At 33.5% G+C, this 20,005-nt stretch overlaps 2 protein-coding genes and 2 long non-coding RNA genes across 6 annotated transcripts; 3 read left to right on the forward strand and 1 right to left on the reverse strand.

The window, feature by feature from the left end:
* Positions 1–3,590: 3,590 nt before the first annotated feature.
* LOC104880297 (uncharacterized) lies at positions 3,591–4,313 on the forward strand. Its single transcript, XM_010656589.1, has 4 exons — positions 3,591–3,692; positions 3,762–3,878; positions 3,958–4,116; positions 4,197–4,313. Exons 1-4 carry the CDS (start codon positions 3,591–3,593, stop codon positions 4,311–4,313), a joined length of 495 nt encoding a protein of 164 aa, XP_010654891.1.
* Positions 4,314–7,124: 2,811 nt separating this feature from the next.
* On the forward strand, positions 7,125–9,782 carry LOC109123200 (uncharacterized). The gene is made up of 2 exons (XR_002030829.2): positions 7,125–8,955; positions 9,093–9,782. It is a non-coding gene; the product is annotated as an uncharacterized LOC109123200 (long non-coding RNA).
* Positions 9,783–11,849: 2,067 nt separating this feature from the next.
* On the reverse strand, positions 11,850–19,790 carry LOC109123199 (uncharacterized). 3 transcript variants are annotated; one of them, XR_002030826.2, is made up of 6 exons: positions 19,704–19,790; positions 19,127–19,352; positions 14,577–14,710; positions 13,371–13,835; positions 12,437–12,536; positions 11,850–12,355 (listed from the first exon to the last, which is right to left on the reverse strand). It is a non-coding gene; the product is annotated as an uncharacterized LOC109123199 (long non-coding RNA). The 3 variants fall into 3 exon arrangements; XR_002030825.2 differs by having other exon boundaries at positions 12,437–13,835; positions 14,587–14,710; XR_002030824.2 differs by having other exon boundaries at positions 12,437–13,835.
* Positions 15,540–17,032, forward strand: LOC104880209 (uncharacterized). The gene is made up of 2 exons (XM_010656211.3): positions 15,540–16,756; positions 16,864–17,032. Exon 1 carries the CDS (start codon positions 16,000–16,002, stop codon positions 16,657–16,659), a length of 660 nt encoding a protein of 219 aa, XP_010654513.1. The 5' UTR covers positions 15,540–15,999; the 3' UTR covers positions 16,660–16,756; positions 16,864–17,032.
* Positions 19,791–20,005: the final 215 nt, after the last annotated feature.

Consider the following 20,005-nt stretch of genomic DNA (forward strand, 5'->3'; position numbering starts at 1 on the left):
TTTATGAACTTCAACTACCTGTATTTAAGGCACGAGCGTTTTCCACCTTCCATCTGGACTTTTCACCTAGCTTCCATCACTCCAAGAAACCAAAAGTTTAGCCTCTCATCCTCTGAGAAAACATCCTCAGAGGTTGTTTGGCTTCCAAGAAAAAGAAAATAGTAAAGAGAAAAGGGAAAACGAGAGAGTTCTGTATATTTTTCTAAGTGCAAAACATAACACGCGTCTTTTTTCCAAGAGGTGATTTCCACCCCTTATATAGTTTTTACAAAAGCAAAGCTTGTGATTGGCTTGTTACAAGGAGAAGAAAGGAAATTACATCAAAAAATACAAAAGAAAATATCTAAAGTGGAGTCGGCAAAAACAGAGGAAAATTCGCACCACGCATGGGGTGTACGAGTTTCGCACGCCATTCGCACACCATTCGCACACCATTCGCACACCTGGAGTAGTTGTCTTCCGAAGGCCATATCTTCCTCGTTTCAGCTCCAAATCGTACACGGTTTAAAGCGTTGGATTCTTGACTTCCTGAGCTTTGAAATGGTATATAGCATGTAAAAAATGGACTTCGGGAAGTGCTCCAAAAGTGCCAAAGAAGACTGCAGCTGCTGTCCTCTATTTTTCTCCTTGCTTCTCTTTGCTTCTCTTTGGTTTTCTTTGCTTTTCTCCTTTGGATGGCTTGTCTTAATGATCTAAAAAGATGTCAAAAACACTAAAACTAGCTACAAATATGATTAGGAGTCATTGCTAGGTCCTTAACATGCCAATTGGAATAAAGATGAAGAATTACTACACAAAAGTGCTTAAAACATAATGACTTAAAGGTGTAAAATAGCACTTTTTGGGTAGTAATCAATATTGTTCATCATTTGTTGTTTGCTTTAACATTGATGGTGTTTCTCCTACCTTGCAGCTGAAATGTGCACAATGTGGATGGATTTCTGAGAATGAAGAATGTGTTAACATGGCCGTTCAAGAACGTGCCCCCGGGAGCAGCAGGAGAAACAGCCGTGTGAACTTATCTCTGAAGGTGGGTAGTATAAGCGTCATCCTCGATTATTTCTGCTCTCTCTCATTGATCTGTTTTTTTTTTTATTTCTTGGTTTGGCAGTGTGAAGGGTGCGAGAGGCAGGGGACAATAACACTAGTCCCCGGACATGCACGCCCGTTGAGGGTAGATGATTGTACAAATGTGCCACTGATGGTTTTTTATTGCAACAGAACCTTCCCGGTGCACTACTCCTCCAACGGCGGATGGTCGGCCGTTACGGTAATGATATATTAATAATCATTTTACACTTCATTATTCATTTGAGCTCAGTTTTTTTGACTTTTTTTTTTTTCTTCAGGAATTTGGCGAAAGTATTAACGTCAATCCTGTTGAGGGAAAATACAATGTTGTCGTTGATGGGGAGTACATTGAAATCAAGGAGCTGAAAACCAAGTTTGAACCGTATAACGGGTTCAGGTTGTTTTTGTTTCTCCTTTTATGTTTTTCTTTCTGTTTACTTCCCATTTCGGCTCCATTTGTAATCCCTTCAGCATCATCAATATCAAAGTTTGGTTTCTTACAACAGTTTTTACATAATCAGTATGAAACGTTTGGTTTGGGTGTAGCAGAAGCTCAAGACTCCAATGCAAGAGAGCTACAGTGGACTGTAAAATAAAAACCAAAACGGTAACCCACTAAAAAAATATAAATTTAATTTTAAATATTAAAAAAATAAAAATAATGATAACTAATATAATCACCAATCACCCTCATCTGTTGTGTGGGCAAACCAACAATATATAGATATTTTATTCCTGGTATTCCGATGTGGGATCAACCAAAGAAAGAATAAAATACAACATGGGTATTCAATCCCATAACCTTAAGTTAAACTGTCATGATACCACTATTATGTTATTTATTTCTTATGGAAACATTTCCATGTTAGCTAAAAAAAACTCCCCCCAACATAGCCATTACTCCCTGTTTCTTGGTTGCTGGTGCTTTGAACAGCAGATGTGGACATCCCCTGTTTCTTGATTGCTGGTGCTTTGAACAGCAGACGACTTCAAGCTGCATGAGAAACTCTCTCATTTTGCCCTCATCTCCTATAAATAGAGGAGGGAGAGTAACCTCAATATTCCACCCAACTACAATTCAAAAATTAAAGAAGAAAAATGTCGAGGGTTGTGCTTCTTTCATCAGCTCATTTGCATATCGTTACCCTTCTCCAGCCCGAGGTTAGGAGCGATGATGAAGAAATGAACTATTTCTTTAGGGTAAATATTCAATATTGTTCATCATTTGTTGTTTGCTTTAACATTGATGGTGTTTCTCCTACCTTGCACCTGAAATGTGAACAATGTGGATGGATTTCTGAGAATGAAGTATGTGTTAACATGCCCGTTCAAGAACATGCCCTCGGGAGCAGCAGGAGAAACAGCCGTGTGAACTTATCTCGTAAGTTGGGTAGTATAAGCGTCATCCTCGATTATTTCTGCTCTCTCTCATTGCTCTGTTTTTGTTTATTTCTTGGTTTAGTAGTATGAAGGGTGCGAGAGGCAGGGGACAATAACACTAGTCCCCGGACATGGACGCCCGTTGAGGGTAGATGATTGTTCAAATGTGCCACTGATGGGTTTTGATTGCAACGGAACCTTCCCGGTGTACTACTCCTTCAACGGCGGATGGTAGGCCGTGACGGTAATGATATATTAATAATCATTTTATACTGCATTATTCATTTGAGCTCAGTTTTTCTGACTTCCTTTTTTTTTCTTCAAGAATCTGGCAGAAGTATTAACCTCAATCTTTTTGAGGGAAAATACAATGTTGTCGTTGATGGGGAGTACATTGAAATCAAGGAGCTGAAAACCATGTTTGAACCCTATAACGGGTGACATTATGCTTGGTTTTTTTGTTTAGGCGTTTCCGTTGGTTCAGGTTGTTTTTGTTTCTCCTTTTATGTTTTTCTTTCTGTTTACTTCCCATTTCGGCTCCATTTGTAATCCCTTCAGCATCATCAATATCAAAGTTTGGTTTCTTACAACAGTTTTTACATAATCAGTATGAAACATTTGGTTTGGGTGTAGCAGAAGCTCAAGACTCCAATGTAAGAGAGCTACAGTGGACTGTAAAATAAAAACCAAAACGGTAACCCACTAAAAAAATATAAATTTAATTTTAAATGTTTAAAAAAATAAAAATAATGATAACTAATATAATCACCAATCACCCTCATCTGTTGTGTGGGCAAACCAACAATATATAGATATTTTATTCCTGGTATTCCGATGTGGGATCAACCAAAGAGAGAATAAAATACAACATGGGTATTCAATCCCATAACCTTAAGTTAAACTGTCATGATACCACTATTATGTTATTTATTTCTTATGGAAACATTTCCATGTTAGCTAAAAAAACTCCCCCCAACATAGCCATTACTCCCTGTTTCTTGGTTGCTGGTGCTTTGAACAGCAGATGACTTCAAGCTGCATGAGAAACTCTCTCATTTTGCCCTCCTCTCCTATAAATAGAGGAGGGAGAGTAACCTCAATATTCCACCCAACTACAATTCAAAAATTAAAGAAGAAAAATGTCGAGGGTTGTGCTTCTTTCATCAGCTCATTTGCATATCGTTACCCTTCTCCAGCCCGAGGTTAGGAGCGATGATGAAGAAATGAACTATTTCTTTAGGGTAAATATTCAATATTGTTCATCATTTGTTGTTTGCTTTAACATTGATGGTATTTCTCCTACCTTGCAGTTGAAATGTGAACAATGTGGATGGATTTCTGAGAATGAAGTATGTGTTAACATGGCCGTTCAAGAACGTGCCCCCGGGAGCAGCAGTAGAAACAACCGTGTCAACTTATCTCTAAAGGTGGGTAGTATAAGCGTCATCCTCGATTATTTCTGCTCTCTCTCATTGCTCTGTTTTTGTTTATTTCTTGGTTTGGCAGTGTGAAGGGTGCGAGAGGCAGGGGACAATAACACTAGTCCCCGAACATGGACGCCCGTTGAGGGCAGATGATTGTACAAATGTGCCACTGATGGTTTTTGATTGCAACGGAATCTTCCCGGTGTACTACTCCCTCAACGGCGGATGGTCGGCCGTTACGGTAATGATATATTAATAATCATTTTATACTTCATTATTCATTTGAGCTTAGTTTTTCTGACTTCCTTTTTTTTTCTTCAGGAATCTGGCAGAAGTATTAACCTCAATCTTGTTGAGGGAAAATACAATGCTGTCGTTAATGGGGAGTACATTGAAATCAAGGAGCTAAAAACCAAGTTTGAACCCTATAACGGGTGACAGTATGCTTGGTTTTTTGTTTAGGCGTTTCCGTTGGTTCAGGTTGTTTTTGTTTCTCCTTTTATGTTTTTCTTTCTGTTTACTTCCCATTTCGGCTCCATTTGTAATCCCTTCAGCATCATCAATATCAAAGTTTGGTTTCTTACAACAGATTTTACATAATCAGTATGAAACGTTTGGTTTGGGTATAGCAGAAGTTCAAGACTCCAATGCAAGAGAGCTACAGTGGACTATAAAATAAAAACCAAAACGGTAACCCACTAAAAAAATATAAATTTAATTTTAAATGTTTTAAAAAATAAAAATAATGATAACTAATATAATCACCAATCACCCTCATCTGTTGTGTGGGCAAACCAACAATATATAAATATTTTATTCCTGGTATTCCGATGTGGGATCAACCAAAGAGAGAATAAAATACAACATGGGTATTCAATCCCATAACCTTAAGTTAAACTGTCATGATACTACTATTATTTTATTTTTTTCTTATGCAAACATTTCCATGTTAGCTAAAAAAAACTCCTCCCAAAATTTTTATAATAATAAAAATGCAAATAATTTAAAGTAAAATAATATAATTTTTTTTAAACTTATAAAATAATAAGATATATAACTTTTATATATATATATATATATATATATATATATATATATATATATGAATTAAATAACTTTCAACAAATAACTTCACATTTGAATATTAAATATATATTATTTAATAAAATGTTAAAATATTAATGTATCTATATCTTAATATGATAATATTTAAAATACAAAAAAATTTATTATTAATTTTAAATTTCTTTACGTACTTAAAATATTTAATAAATGTTTTAAATTATAATAATATAGAAATTATATATATATGATGACATCATCAATTCAACCATTAATCTAATCAATAAACCATAAAATGATATTTTTTTCGGTTTAGTGACTTGTCCGATTATAAAAATATTAAAATAAGCCTTCAAAATGCATGTGAAGGTTAAATTTTTTTACTTTCCATACTTTGTGGGAGCATTAGTTGCAGTGTTTGGCATGTCTTCTTTGATAAAATTTCACCTATCCTCGTATATGGTTGTGCAGAATGCCTGTGACCATGCTTCAACACTGATTTCTTATTCTTCATTTGGTTTTTGGTTCCTTATAAATCATTTAGTGGTCAAGATTCATCCCAAAATTTTTATAATAATAAAAATTCAAATAATTTAAAGTAACATAATATAATTTTTTTTAACTTATAAATAATAAGATATATAAATTCTAATATATATATGAATTAAATAACTTTCAACAAATAACTTCACATTTAAATATTATATATATTTTATTTAATAAAATGTTAAAATATTAATGCATCTATATCTAAATATGATAATATTAAAAATACAAAAATAAATAAATATTATTAATTTTTAATTTCTTTACATACTTAAAATTTTTTATAAATGTTTTAAATTATAATAATATATAAATTATATATTTATGACACTATCGATCTAACCAATAAACCATAAATGATAACTTTTCCAATTCATTGATTTGATTGGTCCGATTATGAAAACATTAAAATAATAAATCAAATACTACAGTAAAAAAAAAAAATTATTGTGATATAAACTATCACACAAAGACCACATTGGAGATATGATTATCATATTTAGTTGAGAAAAGATATAATTATTATATTGACTAATTGATTAATCAAGAAAGGGGACTATAATACTTTAATTTATTATATAGTTAATAAATCAAATATTATATTAGAGAAAAAAATTATTGTGTTACAGACTAATCAAATATTACAGTAAAAAAAAAAAATTATTGTGTTACGGACTAATACACAAAGATCATATGAGATATACGATTATCATATTCATCAAAATATAAGAGTTTATTTTTTCGTGTGATTTAAAAACAGTTTTTTATTTTTAAAAACAGAAAACTATTTTAAAATTTTTTTAACTTTGTTTGACTGTTGTTCTCTTAAAATAATTTTTAAAAATAAAATGAAATAGATAATAATTTTTAGAGAACAAGTAAGAGTTGTTTTCATTTATTTTTAGAAATAAAAGGAAAACATGAACCCCTTAATCATATTTTTTAAAACTTATTTATAAAAACAGTTTTGTAAGTTAAAGAATAAAAAACTGTTTTAAAAAACAATTTTCAAAAAAACATGGCCAAATAGGCCATAGGTTTTAGATATTCTTTTAAAAAGATTCATTTAAGAGATTAAAAAAAAAAAAAACAGACATCAAATATGATTTTTCCTTTAATTTTATTTTTAAGGTAAAGCTAAAAAAATAGAAATTAAGGCTGATAGTATTTTGAAAATTTTTTAATGACACTAAAAATATAACTTATTTATTTCTTTTGCTATGAAATTGATAATCTTAGTAGAAAATAAATATATGGAATAAATAGTTTAATAATATAATAACTTTTTGGTAAACTTATTATTAAAAATAGTTTTATATCACTTTCACGTGAATTTTTTTATTTCTTATTTTTTGCTATTTTTTGGTATCCTTTTAATATTAAATTTGTTTCTAGACACTCTTTCTCTTCTATATATTATGGCATAATTGGATTATAAAAAAATTTCTCCTTATTAAATTTCTAAAATTAAAGAAAAAAATTATATTTTTCAATTTTCCAAGAAATACTTAGCTTTTTAGTCATAAATTAAAAGTCTTTTTCTTATTAAGGTTTTTTTTAAAATAAAAAATAAAAAATCCTCCTTACTATCACATTCCACTTCTGTGAAACGACACCGTTTCGAATGTGCCAAACGGTTATTTTTTAAACTTCCGTTACCTCCCTCCTCTGAACCACCACCTCCGTCACCCGTCGTCATCCATGACCTCTCAATTCAAACCCGTCGCATTTCATAGCTTATCCACCTCAATTCAATCGATTATACTCGTTTCATCCTTGATCAAACCCCTTCTCCCACTGATTTCTCTTGGAACTCCTTTATTAGAGCCGGCACCCTCCAAGGCTCTCCACAAAATTCCCTGGCTCTCTATCTCTGAATGATTCGGAACAGCGCTAAACCGAGTAATGTTACATACCCTTTTGTCCTAAAATCTTGTTCCACCCTTAGTTCGGTGCTTGAAGGTGAACACATTCATACCCATGTTCTAAGATTGGGTTTTGGATCTGATTTGTTTGTGTGATTCTTTAATAGAGATGTGTTGTAAGTGTTTTTGTCTTGATTCTTCTCGGAATTTGCGGGTTGGTATGGAGGTTAGAGATGAGGTTTCTTGGAATTCGATCATTTCAGGGTATGTGCACTGAGGGGAGGTTGAGGAGCGCGGGAGTTGTTTGAAGAAATGCCAATGAGAAGGAATGTGGTTTGCCGGACTGCAATGATAAATGTGTATGGGAAAGATAGGGATTTTGTGGAGATGTTGAGTTTTTTTTCCGAATGGTTGTTTCGGCTGATGAGGTCCAACTCAATGCGGCAACAATGGTGTGTCTACTGTCTGCCTACTCTCTGTAATTATGGAGTTGGAAGGTTCCTTTTGGTTTTTATCGATGTTAATAAGATCCCTTTGAATGCAATCTTGGTTACTGCTCTCATAGACATGTATTCTAAGTGCGGGGATGTGGAGAATGCTTGGAGAATCTTTGGTGGTGTTTCTTGTAAGAAGCTGCCTCCTTGGAATGGATATGTGCAGCGTGGACTTTTTGAGGAAGCAATTGATTTATACTATCTCACAAAAGCAGTCTATGAAATGTAATGAAATCACACTGGTGAATGTGTTGTCTGCTTGTGCTGGCTTAGGGGCACTGTAACTTGGGAGAGAAGTTCATCTGTACCTGGGTCTAAACAGCTTAGAGCTAAATGTGATTCTTGTACTGTTGTGGTTGATATGTAAGCAAAACCTGGTTTAAATCGATGTTGCTTGTTTGGTTTTTGTCAAGACAAGTGAGAAAAATGTAGCCTTGAGGAATGCCATGATACTGGTACTGGCTTACCATGGTGATGGAAGTGACTCTTTCTTTAGTGGTTTTTTAACAGATGGAGAGGACTGGTGTGCAGCCCAATGATGTCACATTTATTGGAGTTTTATCAGCTTGTAACCACTCAGGATTAGTAGAAGAATGAATGGTTCAATTTTCTAGTATGGCCGATAAACATGGATTGTCTCCTAAACTTGAGCATTTTGCTTGTATGGTAGATCTCCTTGGCCAGGCTAGGCATGTCAAAGAAGCATATGAATTGGCCCATAACACGATAATTCCACCTTATTCGATAATCTGGGGTACTTTACTAAGTGCTGGCTGCATCCATCGGAATCTTGAACCGGCTAATACAATCAGTGGAACAGTAACGGCATTGCAGGATCCCAAATCTGGGTTTATGCATTCTGTTGTTGAGCATTTATGCTTCTGCAGGAAGGTGGAAGGATGAGGAGACAGGTAAAAGGGAAAAGGATCAAAAGGCCTTTTGGTTGTAGTTGGGTTGAAGTTGATGGTGCTGTTCACAGATTTGTAATTGAAGATACAACTCATATGAAATCTATGAGGTCTAGCTCAATGCGGCAACAATGGTGGAGATGTAGAGTTTGTTTTCGGGATGCTTGTTTCGGCTGATGAGGTCTAGCTCAATGCGGCAACAATGGTGTGTCTACTGTCTGCCTATTCAACTCTCTATAATTATGGAGTTGGAAGGTTCCTTTTGGTTTTTATCGATGTTAATAAGATCCCTTTGAATGCAATCTTGGTTACTGCTCTCATAGACATGTATTCTAAGTGCAGGGATGTGGAGAAAGCTTGGAGAATCTCTGATGGTATTTCTTGTAAGAAGCTGCCTCCTTGGAATGCCATCATTACTTGAGAGTTTCCTTGTATGATATAGTCTAGGATGCAAAGCCTATTTTTCACTTGCAACTGTCATTTAGTGATCGGGTCTCATTTAAAGAATTACTGGATCTGTAAGGTATATATCTCAAGATATTAGTAGGGAAGACATTTGAGAGAGCTGATTTGGTTGCTTCCACAGCCAATGCCCATGTAGAAGTAACCAAGGAGTTTTGGCAACCCGCTCTCATGTATCATATTAAGAATGTTATTGCATTCAACGACACCAGGGAAAGGTTTATTGTGATTTAGTGCTTGCATTTCACTTGGACGTTTTCAGCTTTGAGCTGATATCTCTGTTGAACAGATTAGGAGCTGTGTGTGTCAAGGGGTTATATCTTGTTTCTCTCTTCACTTTGGGGAAAGGGGTTTTGGGTAAGGGTTAAAAGCAACTTGGTTGGGTTTCTGCTGTAACATTTTCTGGTGGCCCATCTCTACGTTTAGCTTGTGATGTTGTGAGTATTCTGATAAAAATTGTGACGTGTTATGATCTTGGAGATAGCCCATAAATTGTAGTTGGAAGTGATGATGGTTCACTCATTTTGGTGTCCCTTCTTTTATTGAATATCAATAATAATTTGTTATCACTAATAAGTTGTTATCGCTAATAATTTTTCAGGTTTTTTGTGAGTGGTTCTTGTTATTCCCTTACTTAGTATTCAGATATAAATATAAAGAATATTTTAATAATATTTTTGATAATATGTTATATTCAAAGAAAAGGGATTTTTAAAATTGATCACCTTAGGAGTTATTGTTTAGGAATTATATAAAAAAAAAATTAATTTTTAAGAAAATTAAAAATAATTATTTTTAAAAATAAATTTCAAAGTTTATAAATGCATAATTTCCGTAAATAAAAATAAAAATTGCTAGTCTTCCCAAAATCACTTCTAGTCTTCCCAGTTCGCCCTTTTAAACCATTTTACCTATCAAACGAGTAGCCCACTCCTCCCCCTTCTCTCTTTTGAGAAAGGTAGCCCAATTCTAGGCATGGCTATGCAATAGTCAGCCCAGCACCATAAGGCCCAATAGCTAGTTGCCTGCTTTGAGGCAAATGAGGCTTCCATTGGTGTTTCCGACGTAGGATCATAATGACTAATTAAAAGTAAAATGAGATTTAAAACAACAACAGGCCATAGCCTCAAGGTAAGATGGTCACACCACTCTACTATACTTGCATTGGTGTTAAGATTGATAAAAAATGAATTATATATGTTATTTCAACAAATAATATATATATAGTAGCATTAACAATAAAAACACAAATCTCATATGGTAAAATTGTAAAATTATTAAAAGGTGGGTGATAATTATTAATAGTAATACAAAAAATAAATAATATAATTGGAGCTTCTATGCCTAATTTGATTTCCCTTTTTCCTTTTTTTTCTTTTTATGTAAAACTCCTAGTGAAATTAGGGAAAAGGGAGGTCATGATTAAATTTTAAAAAGTTTAAATTTAATATCTTACTTCTCTTATTTTAACTTTTTATATAAAAATTAAATAATTTAAAAAGATAAAAAAAAATTAATTAATTTTAATTACATTTGTTTATTGTTACTATTTTGATCATAAAATAAAAAATGAAAAAAAAAACATTTCTTAATTTTTTTCTTCTTTCCTTGAACCAAACATACTATTAAAAATTATTACTTTATATAGACTTAGAATTTTTTTTTCTTTTGTACAAATTCAAATTTTGTTTGAAAAAATTCTCAAAAACAATTTTTTAAAATACATAAAAACAATTCTGAATTATTTTCAAAAACTAAATTCTGTTTAGAAATTCAAATATAAAAATGAAAGCTTTTTTTTATTTGGAGTGTAACTTATGTTTCAAAAATAATTTTTTATTTTAAAAAATATTTACCATACCAAGTATCAACTTTAGAATTTCGACAAAATCAAAATTAGTAAATTGTGAATATGCAAAAAGGAAGTGGATCTTAAAACACATTTGTACTTGATTATTAAAATTATTATTATTTTTAAAACAAAAATGATAACATGTTAAAATATTAATAAGGAATCATCATGTTTTAAATTTTCAAATAAATTTCAATTTATTTTAGCTAAAAAAAATTCCTCCCAAAATTTTTATAATAATAAACATGCAAATAATTTAAAGTAACATAATATATTTTTCCTTTTAAACTTATAAAATAATATATATATATATATATATATATATATATATATATATATATATATTATTTAATAAAATGTGTAAATATTAATGTATCTATATCTTAATATGATAATATTAAAAATACAAAAAAAATATTATTAATTTTTAATTTCTTTACATACTTAAAAAATTTTATAAATGTTTTAAATTATAATAATATATAAATTATATATTTATAACATCATCATTCAACTATCGATATAACCAATAAACTATAAAATGATAACTTTTCCGGTTCATAATAAGTCAAATACTATAGTAAGAAAAAAAATTATTGTGATATAGACTATCACACAAAGACCACATTAGAGATACAATTATCATATTCAGATAGGAAAAGATATAAATATCATATTCACTAATTGATTAATATAAAAAAATGAGTATAATACTTTAATTTATTATATAGTTAATAAATCAAATATTATAGTAAATAAAAAAATTATTGTGTTATAGACTATCACACAAAGACCATATGAGAGATACGACAATCATATTCAGATGAAAAAAATAATACAATTATCATATTCACTAATTGATTAATCAATAAAGAGGACTATAATACTTTAATTTATTATATATAACTATATAATCGAAATTTGACGAAATTTCTCCCATCGACATTTCGCCCCCCTCTTTCGTATTGCCGGCCACCGAAACCCGAAATTTCAGCCAAAAAATTGGAAACTTTCATCCTTGTTTAACATCACATTCCACTTCTATGAAACGACACCGTTTCAAAGCTGCAAAACATTCCAAATCATTTGTTATTACTTTCAAAGTTTTTTTAGGCTTTTGATGTATAACTTGATTCAGCAAAATAGATAAAAACAGAGAGGAGAAGGAAACAGTCAAGCAAGCAAGGAAAATATGTGAAAACAATGATAGTATTAGGAGTGGGAGGCCAGATTAATGAGTTAAACCTGCTTGTCTGATATGCCTCAGTTCATCCCAAGCTGAGCCAGCATACTGAATATAAAGCAGATATTAGGCCACATTCTAAAGACAGCATGCTACATGTAAAGGTTACAGAGGAGTAATTAATCTCACCTCTTCGGTTGCTTCATGGAACCAGTTTTCTAACTCAGCCAATCCTGTCTTCACAAACTCCCCATTGCTGAATGAGCAAAATTCACGCCTCAAAAGAAAACTGCAAAAATGAATTTAAAAATGCCACTTACACATATTACATAAGTAAACTAATTGGGATCATAAAAAAAAAAGCCATGTTTGAGTGCACTTACCTGTTGAATAACTGAACATTGATGAATGAAAATATCTGAGATGGTGTGTGCTAAGTGGTCAATTTGCCCAATAGAAACATTCTTTCTAGGTGCAAAGGAATTGATTGATCCCTAAATTCTAACAATAGGTACTTATTCAAGGAAGTTTATTTACATGTAAATAAATAAACAAATTCAAGGGGAGGCATACTTGGTTTTGGGTGAACAATAGAAAATGTGAATTAATAGGTTGACTTACAAGTTGAGTTACAGGCAACAGCACGATGTAAAAAATATTGGAAAGATTTACTTACCATCTACATGTCCTAACTTAATCTGTCATACCTTTCCCTTTTCTCCCCTCATAAGTAAAAAATCAAACCATATTGTTGAAGAAAAAGTACAAAAAGAGTCTTATAAACCCATTGTGAAAAGATAGTCTTTGTATTTAAAAGAATTGAATTGCAACCAAACAAAATAAACAAACAAGTTCCTTCAATCTTTCATGAAAGTAAAGCAACAAGTTGAGTGTCTGTTTTTAAATAATTAGCAACAAAAGTTTGTCATTTCTTGACCTTAATAAGTGAATTGCAGGCTGACTCATAAGAATATCAATAGGTTCAATACTGATGTGTTCAGTAGTTAGGGAAGGACTTACATAAAAAAGGGTTCTTCAAAAAATGTGTTGCTTTTGATATTAAATGGAACTAGTCTTACCGTTCATATTTTCTTTCTAATTAACTACTGCTAAGAAGAATTACCTGAATACACAATCCAAGCAATGGGGAAATCTCTTTCTTTAAATTGTCTCTTATCATTCCATATATCTTATCAAGGGAGGCTGTGAGTTGCTGTTTAAAAAGCAAAGCTGGATATTTGGCTTCAACTTGTCTCAAGTCATCCAGTCCACCAAACACTTGACCATTAAAAAATGAGAACCCAGCACTTTTGGGAGATGCACGAAGCCCCTAAAAATGTAAGGCAGCCAATGAGATAATAGAAACAGAAACAAAAAAAAAAAGGAAGCTATATCAAATGTCCTGGTTGGTGCCAAAGTTAAAACAATTTCCATTTACATCCTCCCAAATAATGACGCTGATGTTGATGTCAGCCTTTGTGGAGTTAAGCTAGCTGCTCCACTTGCTTTGAGTGTGCGTTGAAGAAGCAACAGCAGTGTAGACGAATTACATAACCAATAGGACAAGACATCATTGTTTATCCTGGACCTTCAGATAGTGAATTTTACGAAATGTTAGCATCTGGCTTATAACATCAGAATTCAAGCATGAATTGATCTCCAGTTAATTTTCATTCATTCTTCCAGTGAAATACCTTAGTGCTATTACTAGGTGGGTAAAGGTAACTTTCTTTCTTTACTTCTTGGTGGGTAAAGGTTGTTGTCCATCATTACCTCCCCTGTTTTTTTATTGCTGGTGCTTTGAACAGCAGATGTGGACATCCCCTGTTTCTTGGTTGCTGGTGCTTTAAACAACAGATGATATGACTTCAAGCTGTATGAGAAACTCTCTCATTTTGCCTCCCTCTCCTCCTATAAATAGAGGAGGGAGAGTAACCTCAATATTCCACCCAATTTTGCCCCCCTCTCTTCCTATAAATAGAGGAGGGAGAGTAACCTCAATATTCCACCCAACTACAGTTCAGAAAATAAAGAAAAAAAATGCCGAGAGTTGTGCTTCTTGCATCAGCTCATTTGCATAACGTTGCCCTTCTCCAGCCCGAGGGTGGGAGCGATGATGAAGAAATGAACTATTTCTTTAGGGTAAACGATTTCTTTCTTTTCTGAATTGCAGTTGAGTGAAATAGAGGAGAGAAGGGCAAAATGAGAGACTACTACATACAGCTTGAAGTCCTCTCATCTGCTGTTCAAAACACCAACAACCAAGAAACAGAGAAAATAATGATAGACAACAATTTTTACCCACCAAGAAGTAATGACAGAAAATTACCTTTACCCACCTAACTGAAGTAATGACAGCACTGTGACAATTGACATAGCCTGGTTTCTATATCTCGGATGCAGCTTGAAGTCCTCTCATAAACTCTATTGTTCAAAGCCAAAAATCCAATGTAGCTTGATTCCCTTGTTAGATTAATTTTTGTAATTAATCTATAATTTGGGCCACACATGTAAATAATTAAAATGTGTGTGCTATCATTTAATTAAGCCTAAATATAGTAATCTAATTAATAATTGATTAATTGGCTTAAGGGTATAATTGTCATGAGATTATTGTGTAGATACCATTAGACAATTATTATTTCTATGAGGGGCAGAAATATAATTGTGATAAAATTAAAACTGCCCTAGTGGTTTATAAATAGGGTTATGGTCCCCATTCTACGACTACGCATTCCAATTTCTGAAAATTCTCTCAAAGAGAAATTGACACAGAATCTAGTGGTTAGAATTGGAAGACCATCTCAAAGGGTTTTCTTCCTATAAGGTTTCTCCTTCAATGGATTCAGGTATGCTTCCGCTATTATTTTTCTACTCATTGTTTTTTAATCAGGAGATTCCAGAATATATGAAATTAGGGTATTCACCTTGTTAAATATTCCAGTATATATGAAGTTAGGGTATTCACTTTGTTAAATATTCCAGTATATATGAAGTTAGGGTATTCACCTTGTTAAATATTCCAGTATATATGAAATTAGGGTATTCATCTTGGTTTGAGTTATAACAAGTGGTATCAGAGCCAGGTTCTTGATTAATTCTTTGAGTTATTATTTTAATATATGTCAATGGATTAAGATTTATGAAATATTGAGTTGATAAATTTTTTTTATTACTATTATTATTATTATTATTATTATTATTATTATTATTATTATTATTTAATAAAATTTTATGATATTAATATTTAAGTTATTGATCTAGCATTTTAAATAGGTTAATTAAAGCGGAAAATCACCAAAGTGACATCTTTCGTGTAGATTAGTCTGTTCGGGGTGTTAGATATTTGTGTGTATGTGATTCATGCGGGTATTGACTGGCCCAAAGGAAAGTTAATATTTGGTCAAATTGCATACATACCTGTGGTGATAAATATGTGATGATTATAAAGGTAACTTAATGTGAATAATAAATCAATCCAAAGATAGATTTATTATTTGACATAACTTATCATCAATGTTTGATCACTACAACAAGAGTACCACTTACAGTTAATATTACTGTCCAAAGACTTGATATTAATGTTGTGCTAGGTATCTTGAAATGTCATAATTTGCTTTTAAATTTAAAGATTATGTGTTTAATTGCTTATTTTATGTGAGCATGATGGTTTATTTGATTCATTTTATTTTGTTCTCGATTCAGCTTTTATATCAACTACTTCTATATCTGCCAACATCAATAATGTCCCTATGTTAAATGGGACTAATTTTAAGGACTGGAAAGAGAATATGATGATTCTCTTAGGCTGCATGGATATAGACTTAGCCTTGAGAATGCCCAAACCCGATGAACTCAATGAGCAAAGTACTCAAGAGGATGAGGTTTATTGGGGTAAGTGGGAACGTTCAAATAGGCTAAGTCTTATGATCATGAAGCGCGGCATTCCAGAAGCTTTCAGGGGTGCGGTAACTGATGAGGTTACTAATGCCAGTGACTTCCTTGCGGAAATTCAGAAACGTTTTGCCAAAAACGATAAGGCTGAAACGAGCACGCTTTTAGCAAGCTTGATTTCAATGAAGTATAAAGACAAGGGTAATGTTCGGGAGTACATCATGGAGATGTCTCATCTTGCTTCAAAACTTAAGGCTTTGAAACTCGAGTTATCTGATGATTTACTCATGCATTTGGTTCTCATCTCTCTTCCTGCACAATTTAATCAATTCAAGGTCAGTTATAACTGTCAAAAGGATAAATGGACTCTTAATGAGCTCATTTCATTCTGTGTGCAAGAGGAAGAGAGATTGAAGCAAGACAAGACCGAAAGTGCTCATCTGGCTAGCACTTCCAAGGATAAGGGCAAACGAAAGAATAAGGATAATAAGGTTGCTGCTTCTAATGGTCCAGAATAAAAGAAACAGAAAGTTGAGGTAACATGTTTCTTCTGTAATAAGCCTGGACATACTAAGAAGGAATGTACCAAGTATGCTGCTTGGCGTGTTAAGAAAGGTATGTTTCTTACTTTGGTCTGTTCTGAAGTTAATTTAGCTTCAGTATCTAGAAACACATGGTGGTTAGATTCTGGTGCTACTACTCACATTTGTGTTTCTATGCAGGGTTGCCTGAGTTACCGAAAACCAAGTGATGCTGAAAGATGCATCTATGTCGGAGACGGTCAGTCGGTAGAAGTAGAGGCAATAGGGCACTTTAGATTATTATTGAAATCTGGTTATTTTTTGGATTTAATAGATACTTTTATTGTACCGTCTTTCAGACGGAATTTAATTTCAGTTTTTGTTTTGGACAAATCAGGTTATTGTTGTTCATTTGGAAACAATAGATTTACATTATCTATTAATTCAAATGCTGTAGGAACCGGTTTACTTAATGTTTATGATAATCTATATTTGTTGGAAACTGTTCCGTCCTATAATGAAACCTTGCATGTGGAATCACGAGGTACTAAACGTAAATTGAATAAAGATAATTCGGCCTCATTGTGGCACAAACGCCTAGGTCATATCTCTAAATCTAGAGTTGAGCGACTTGTGTCCGATGGGATTTTGGATTCACTTGACTTTTCAGATTTTGATATTTGTGTTGAGTGTATTAAAGGAAAACAGACCAAAACAAAGAAATTAGGTACCAATAGAGCTACAGACGTCTTAGAATTAATTCATACAGATATCTGTGGACCATACCCTACGGCATCTTGGAATGGTCAACAGTACTTTATAACATTCATAGACGACTATTCAAGATATGGCTACCTATTTCTTATACATGAGAAATCACAATCATTGGACGTGTTCAAAACATTTAAAGCAAAAGTTGAGTTACAACTCAACAAAAGAATAAAGAGCGTCAGATCTGACCGTGGTGGTGAATACTATGGTAGATATGACGGATCAGGTGAACAACGTCCAGGACCATTTGCTAAATACCTAGAGGAATGTGGGATCGTCCCTCAATACACCATGCCAGGATCACCTAGCATGAATGGTGTAGCAGAAAGACGAAACCGAACCCTTAAGGACATGGTAAGGAGTATGATTAGTCATTCTACTTTACCCGAAAAACTCTGGGGTGAAGCACTCAAAACGGCAACTTATATCCTAAATCGGGTGCCAACTAAAGCGGCTGCTAAAACGCCTTATGAGCTTTGGACGGGTCGAAAGCCCAGTTTAAAGCATTTTCATATTTGGGGATGTCCAGCTGAAGCGAGACCTTATAAGCCTCATGAAAAGAAATTGGACTCTAAAACAGTTAGCAGCTACTTTATTGGCTATGCAGAGCGATCAAGGGGTTTTAAATTTTATGATCCTGCTATTAGGTCAATTTTTGAGATGGGAACTGCAACATTTTTTGAGGATGTTGAGTTTGGGGGGAGAAATCAGGCTAGGAATATTGTCTTTGAGGAGGAAGAGGGATCTACTATTGCTTTTGATAATGTACAGGTTTCACTACCTATCATTGATCAAGAAGTAAATTTGGATCCTCAACCAACAGACAATATTGTTCAACCCTTAGTTGCAAATGAGGACATTGCTCCTGAAGAACAAACTCAACAACCTCAAGAAAATATGCCATTAAGGAGATCCACTAGAGAGAGGAGAAATGCAATTTCGGGCGATTATATCGTATATCTCCAGGAACGTGAGGTAGAAAGTGGAATGATGGAAGATGATCCAATCAACTTCCAGCAAGCCATGAAAAGTTCCAACTCTCAGAAATGGATTGAAGCCATGAATGAAGAGTACAAATCTATGCAAGACAATAAAGTTTGGGAACTTGTCCCATTACCAGTTGGTACGAAGCCCATTGGTTGTAAATGGATATTTAAAACTGCTGATTTATTGTCACAAAATATCTTCAGTGGTCTTTCAATACCATCCAGAACACGCAACCCAGTGACAAAATTTCGTAGCCATATTCCTTGATTGGATGCCTCATAACATGCTACAAACTCTGCTTCCATGGTGGATGAAGTTACGAGTGTCTGTTTGGCAGACCTCCATGAAATTGCTCCACCAGCCAACAGATAAATATAGCCTGATGTGGATCTTCTGCTGTCTTGGCATCCAGCAAAGTCGGAGTCGGAATACCCAATGAACTCTAACTGATCCAATCTCCTATATGTAAGCATGTACTCTTTTGTTCTCTGTAAATATCTCATAACCCTCTTGGCTGCTCTCCAATGATCCATTCCAAGGTTACTTAGATATCTGCCTAACATGCCAACAATGTACGCAATATCCGGACGTGTACATACCTGAGCATACATTAGACTCCCCACATCCCTGCCAAGTGTTCATCGTCAACCAAGAATCAGGGTAGACAATAACGTTTACCCATCAAGAAATAATGACAGAAAATTACCTTTATCCACCTAGCTGCAAGGATTGAAATGTCCAAAATTTTTGGCGGGAGAAATATTGCTTATCGGGCCGGCTCCGACACAATATACACATTATCAGTCGACGGAAATTTCGATAATTTTTCGAAAATATCATCGATATTTCAGTATTCATAGGTATTTTACCGATTTTTTCAGGAAATTTCCCGATATTTCCTACCAGTCCAGCCCTCGCACACGATACAAAATCTGTCCGATTTTTTTTTTTTAAAAAAAAAACATAAGATGCTATTTGGTGTGCTGAATCATGATTTGCAGGCAAAGGTTGTGTTTTTCAGCCTGGCTCAAAAATCGTGGATTTAGGGTTCGTGAAATTTAAATACAATGGCACAAAAGCAAAGAGACCCCTAGAACAGATCCAGAAAACACAGGGAACAAAAAAAAAGCAATTTTTTTTGTTTTCCTTGGGAGTTTTGCATGGATTTTCTCGGAAATCAAACGAGGATGAATTTTCCCGGAAATCGAATGGGGGATGGATTTTCTTGGGAATCAAACGGGGTTACAGAAAAATAAAAATAAATAACAAGATTAGATTAATACCTGGGAGGATAGAGAGTGGTAAAGGAAAATAGGGCCTTTTTAGGGATTCTCATTTTCTCGCGAGAGCAACTTCAAAAAGGGCTTCTTGATGCCTGAGTGAGAGGTGGTTGCTTAGATTTAGAGTTTTTTCAAGCATTTTTATGATTTTTAAATAATTTTTGTTCCAGTAAAATTTCTTCAATATTTCTAATATATCCATAAAATCGAAGTAATGATATATCCGTAATTACCAATATTTTTATCATTGACTATAGGAAACTATTTTTACCCACTGTGGCAGTAGCACTCTGACAATTAACATT

Source organism: Vitis vinifera, chromosome 9 (genome assembly GCF_030704535.1).
Source record: "Vitis vinifera cultivar Pinot Noir 40024 chromosome 9, ASM3070453v1".
NCBI lineage: Eukaryota > Viridiplantae > Streptophyta > Magnoliopsida > Vitales > Vitaceae > Vitis > Vitis vinifera.

What these genes read in the sequence shown, in the direction of transcription:
- LOC104880297 (XM_010656589.1), top strand. Translation starts at nt 3,591, where the DNA reads ATGTCGAGGGTTGTGCTTCTTTCATCAGCTCATTTGCATATCGTTACC. An exon ending in AAATGAACTATTTCTTTAGG is followed by an intron (nt 3,693 to 3,761) that starts GTAAATATTCAA and finishes CCTACCTTGCAG; the next exon opens with TTGAAATGTGAACAATGTGG. An exon ending in GCGGATGGTCGGCCGTTACG is followed by an intron (nt 4,117 to 4,196) that starts GTAATGATATAT and finishes TTTTTTCTTCAG; the next exon opens with GAATCTGGCAGAAGTATTAA.
- LOC104880209 (XM_010656211.3), top strand. Translation starts at nt 16,000, where the DNA reads ATGTTAAATGGGACTAATTTTAAGGACTGGAAAGAGAATATGATGATT.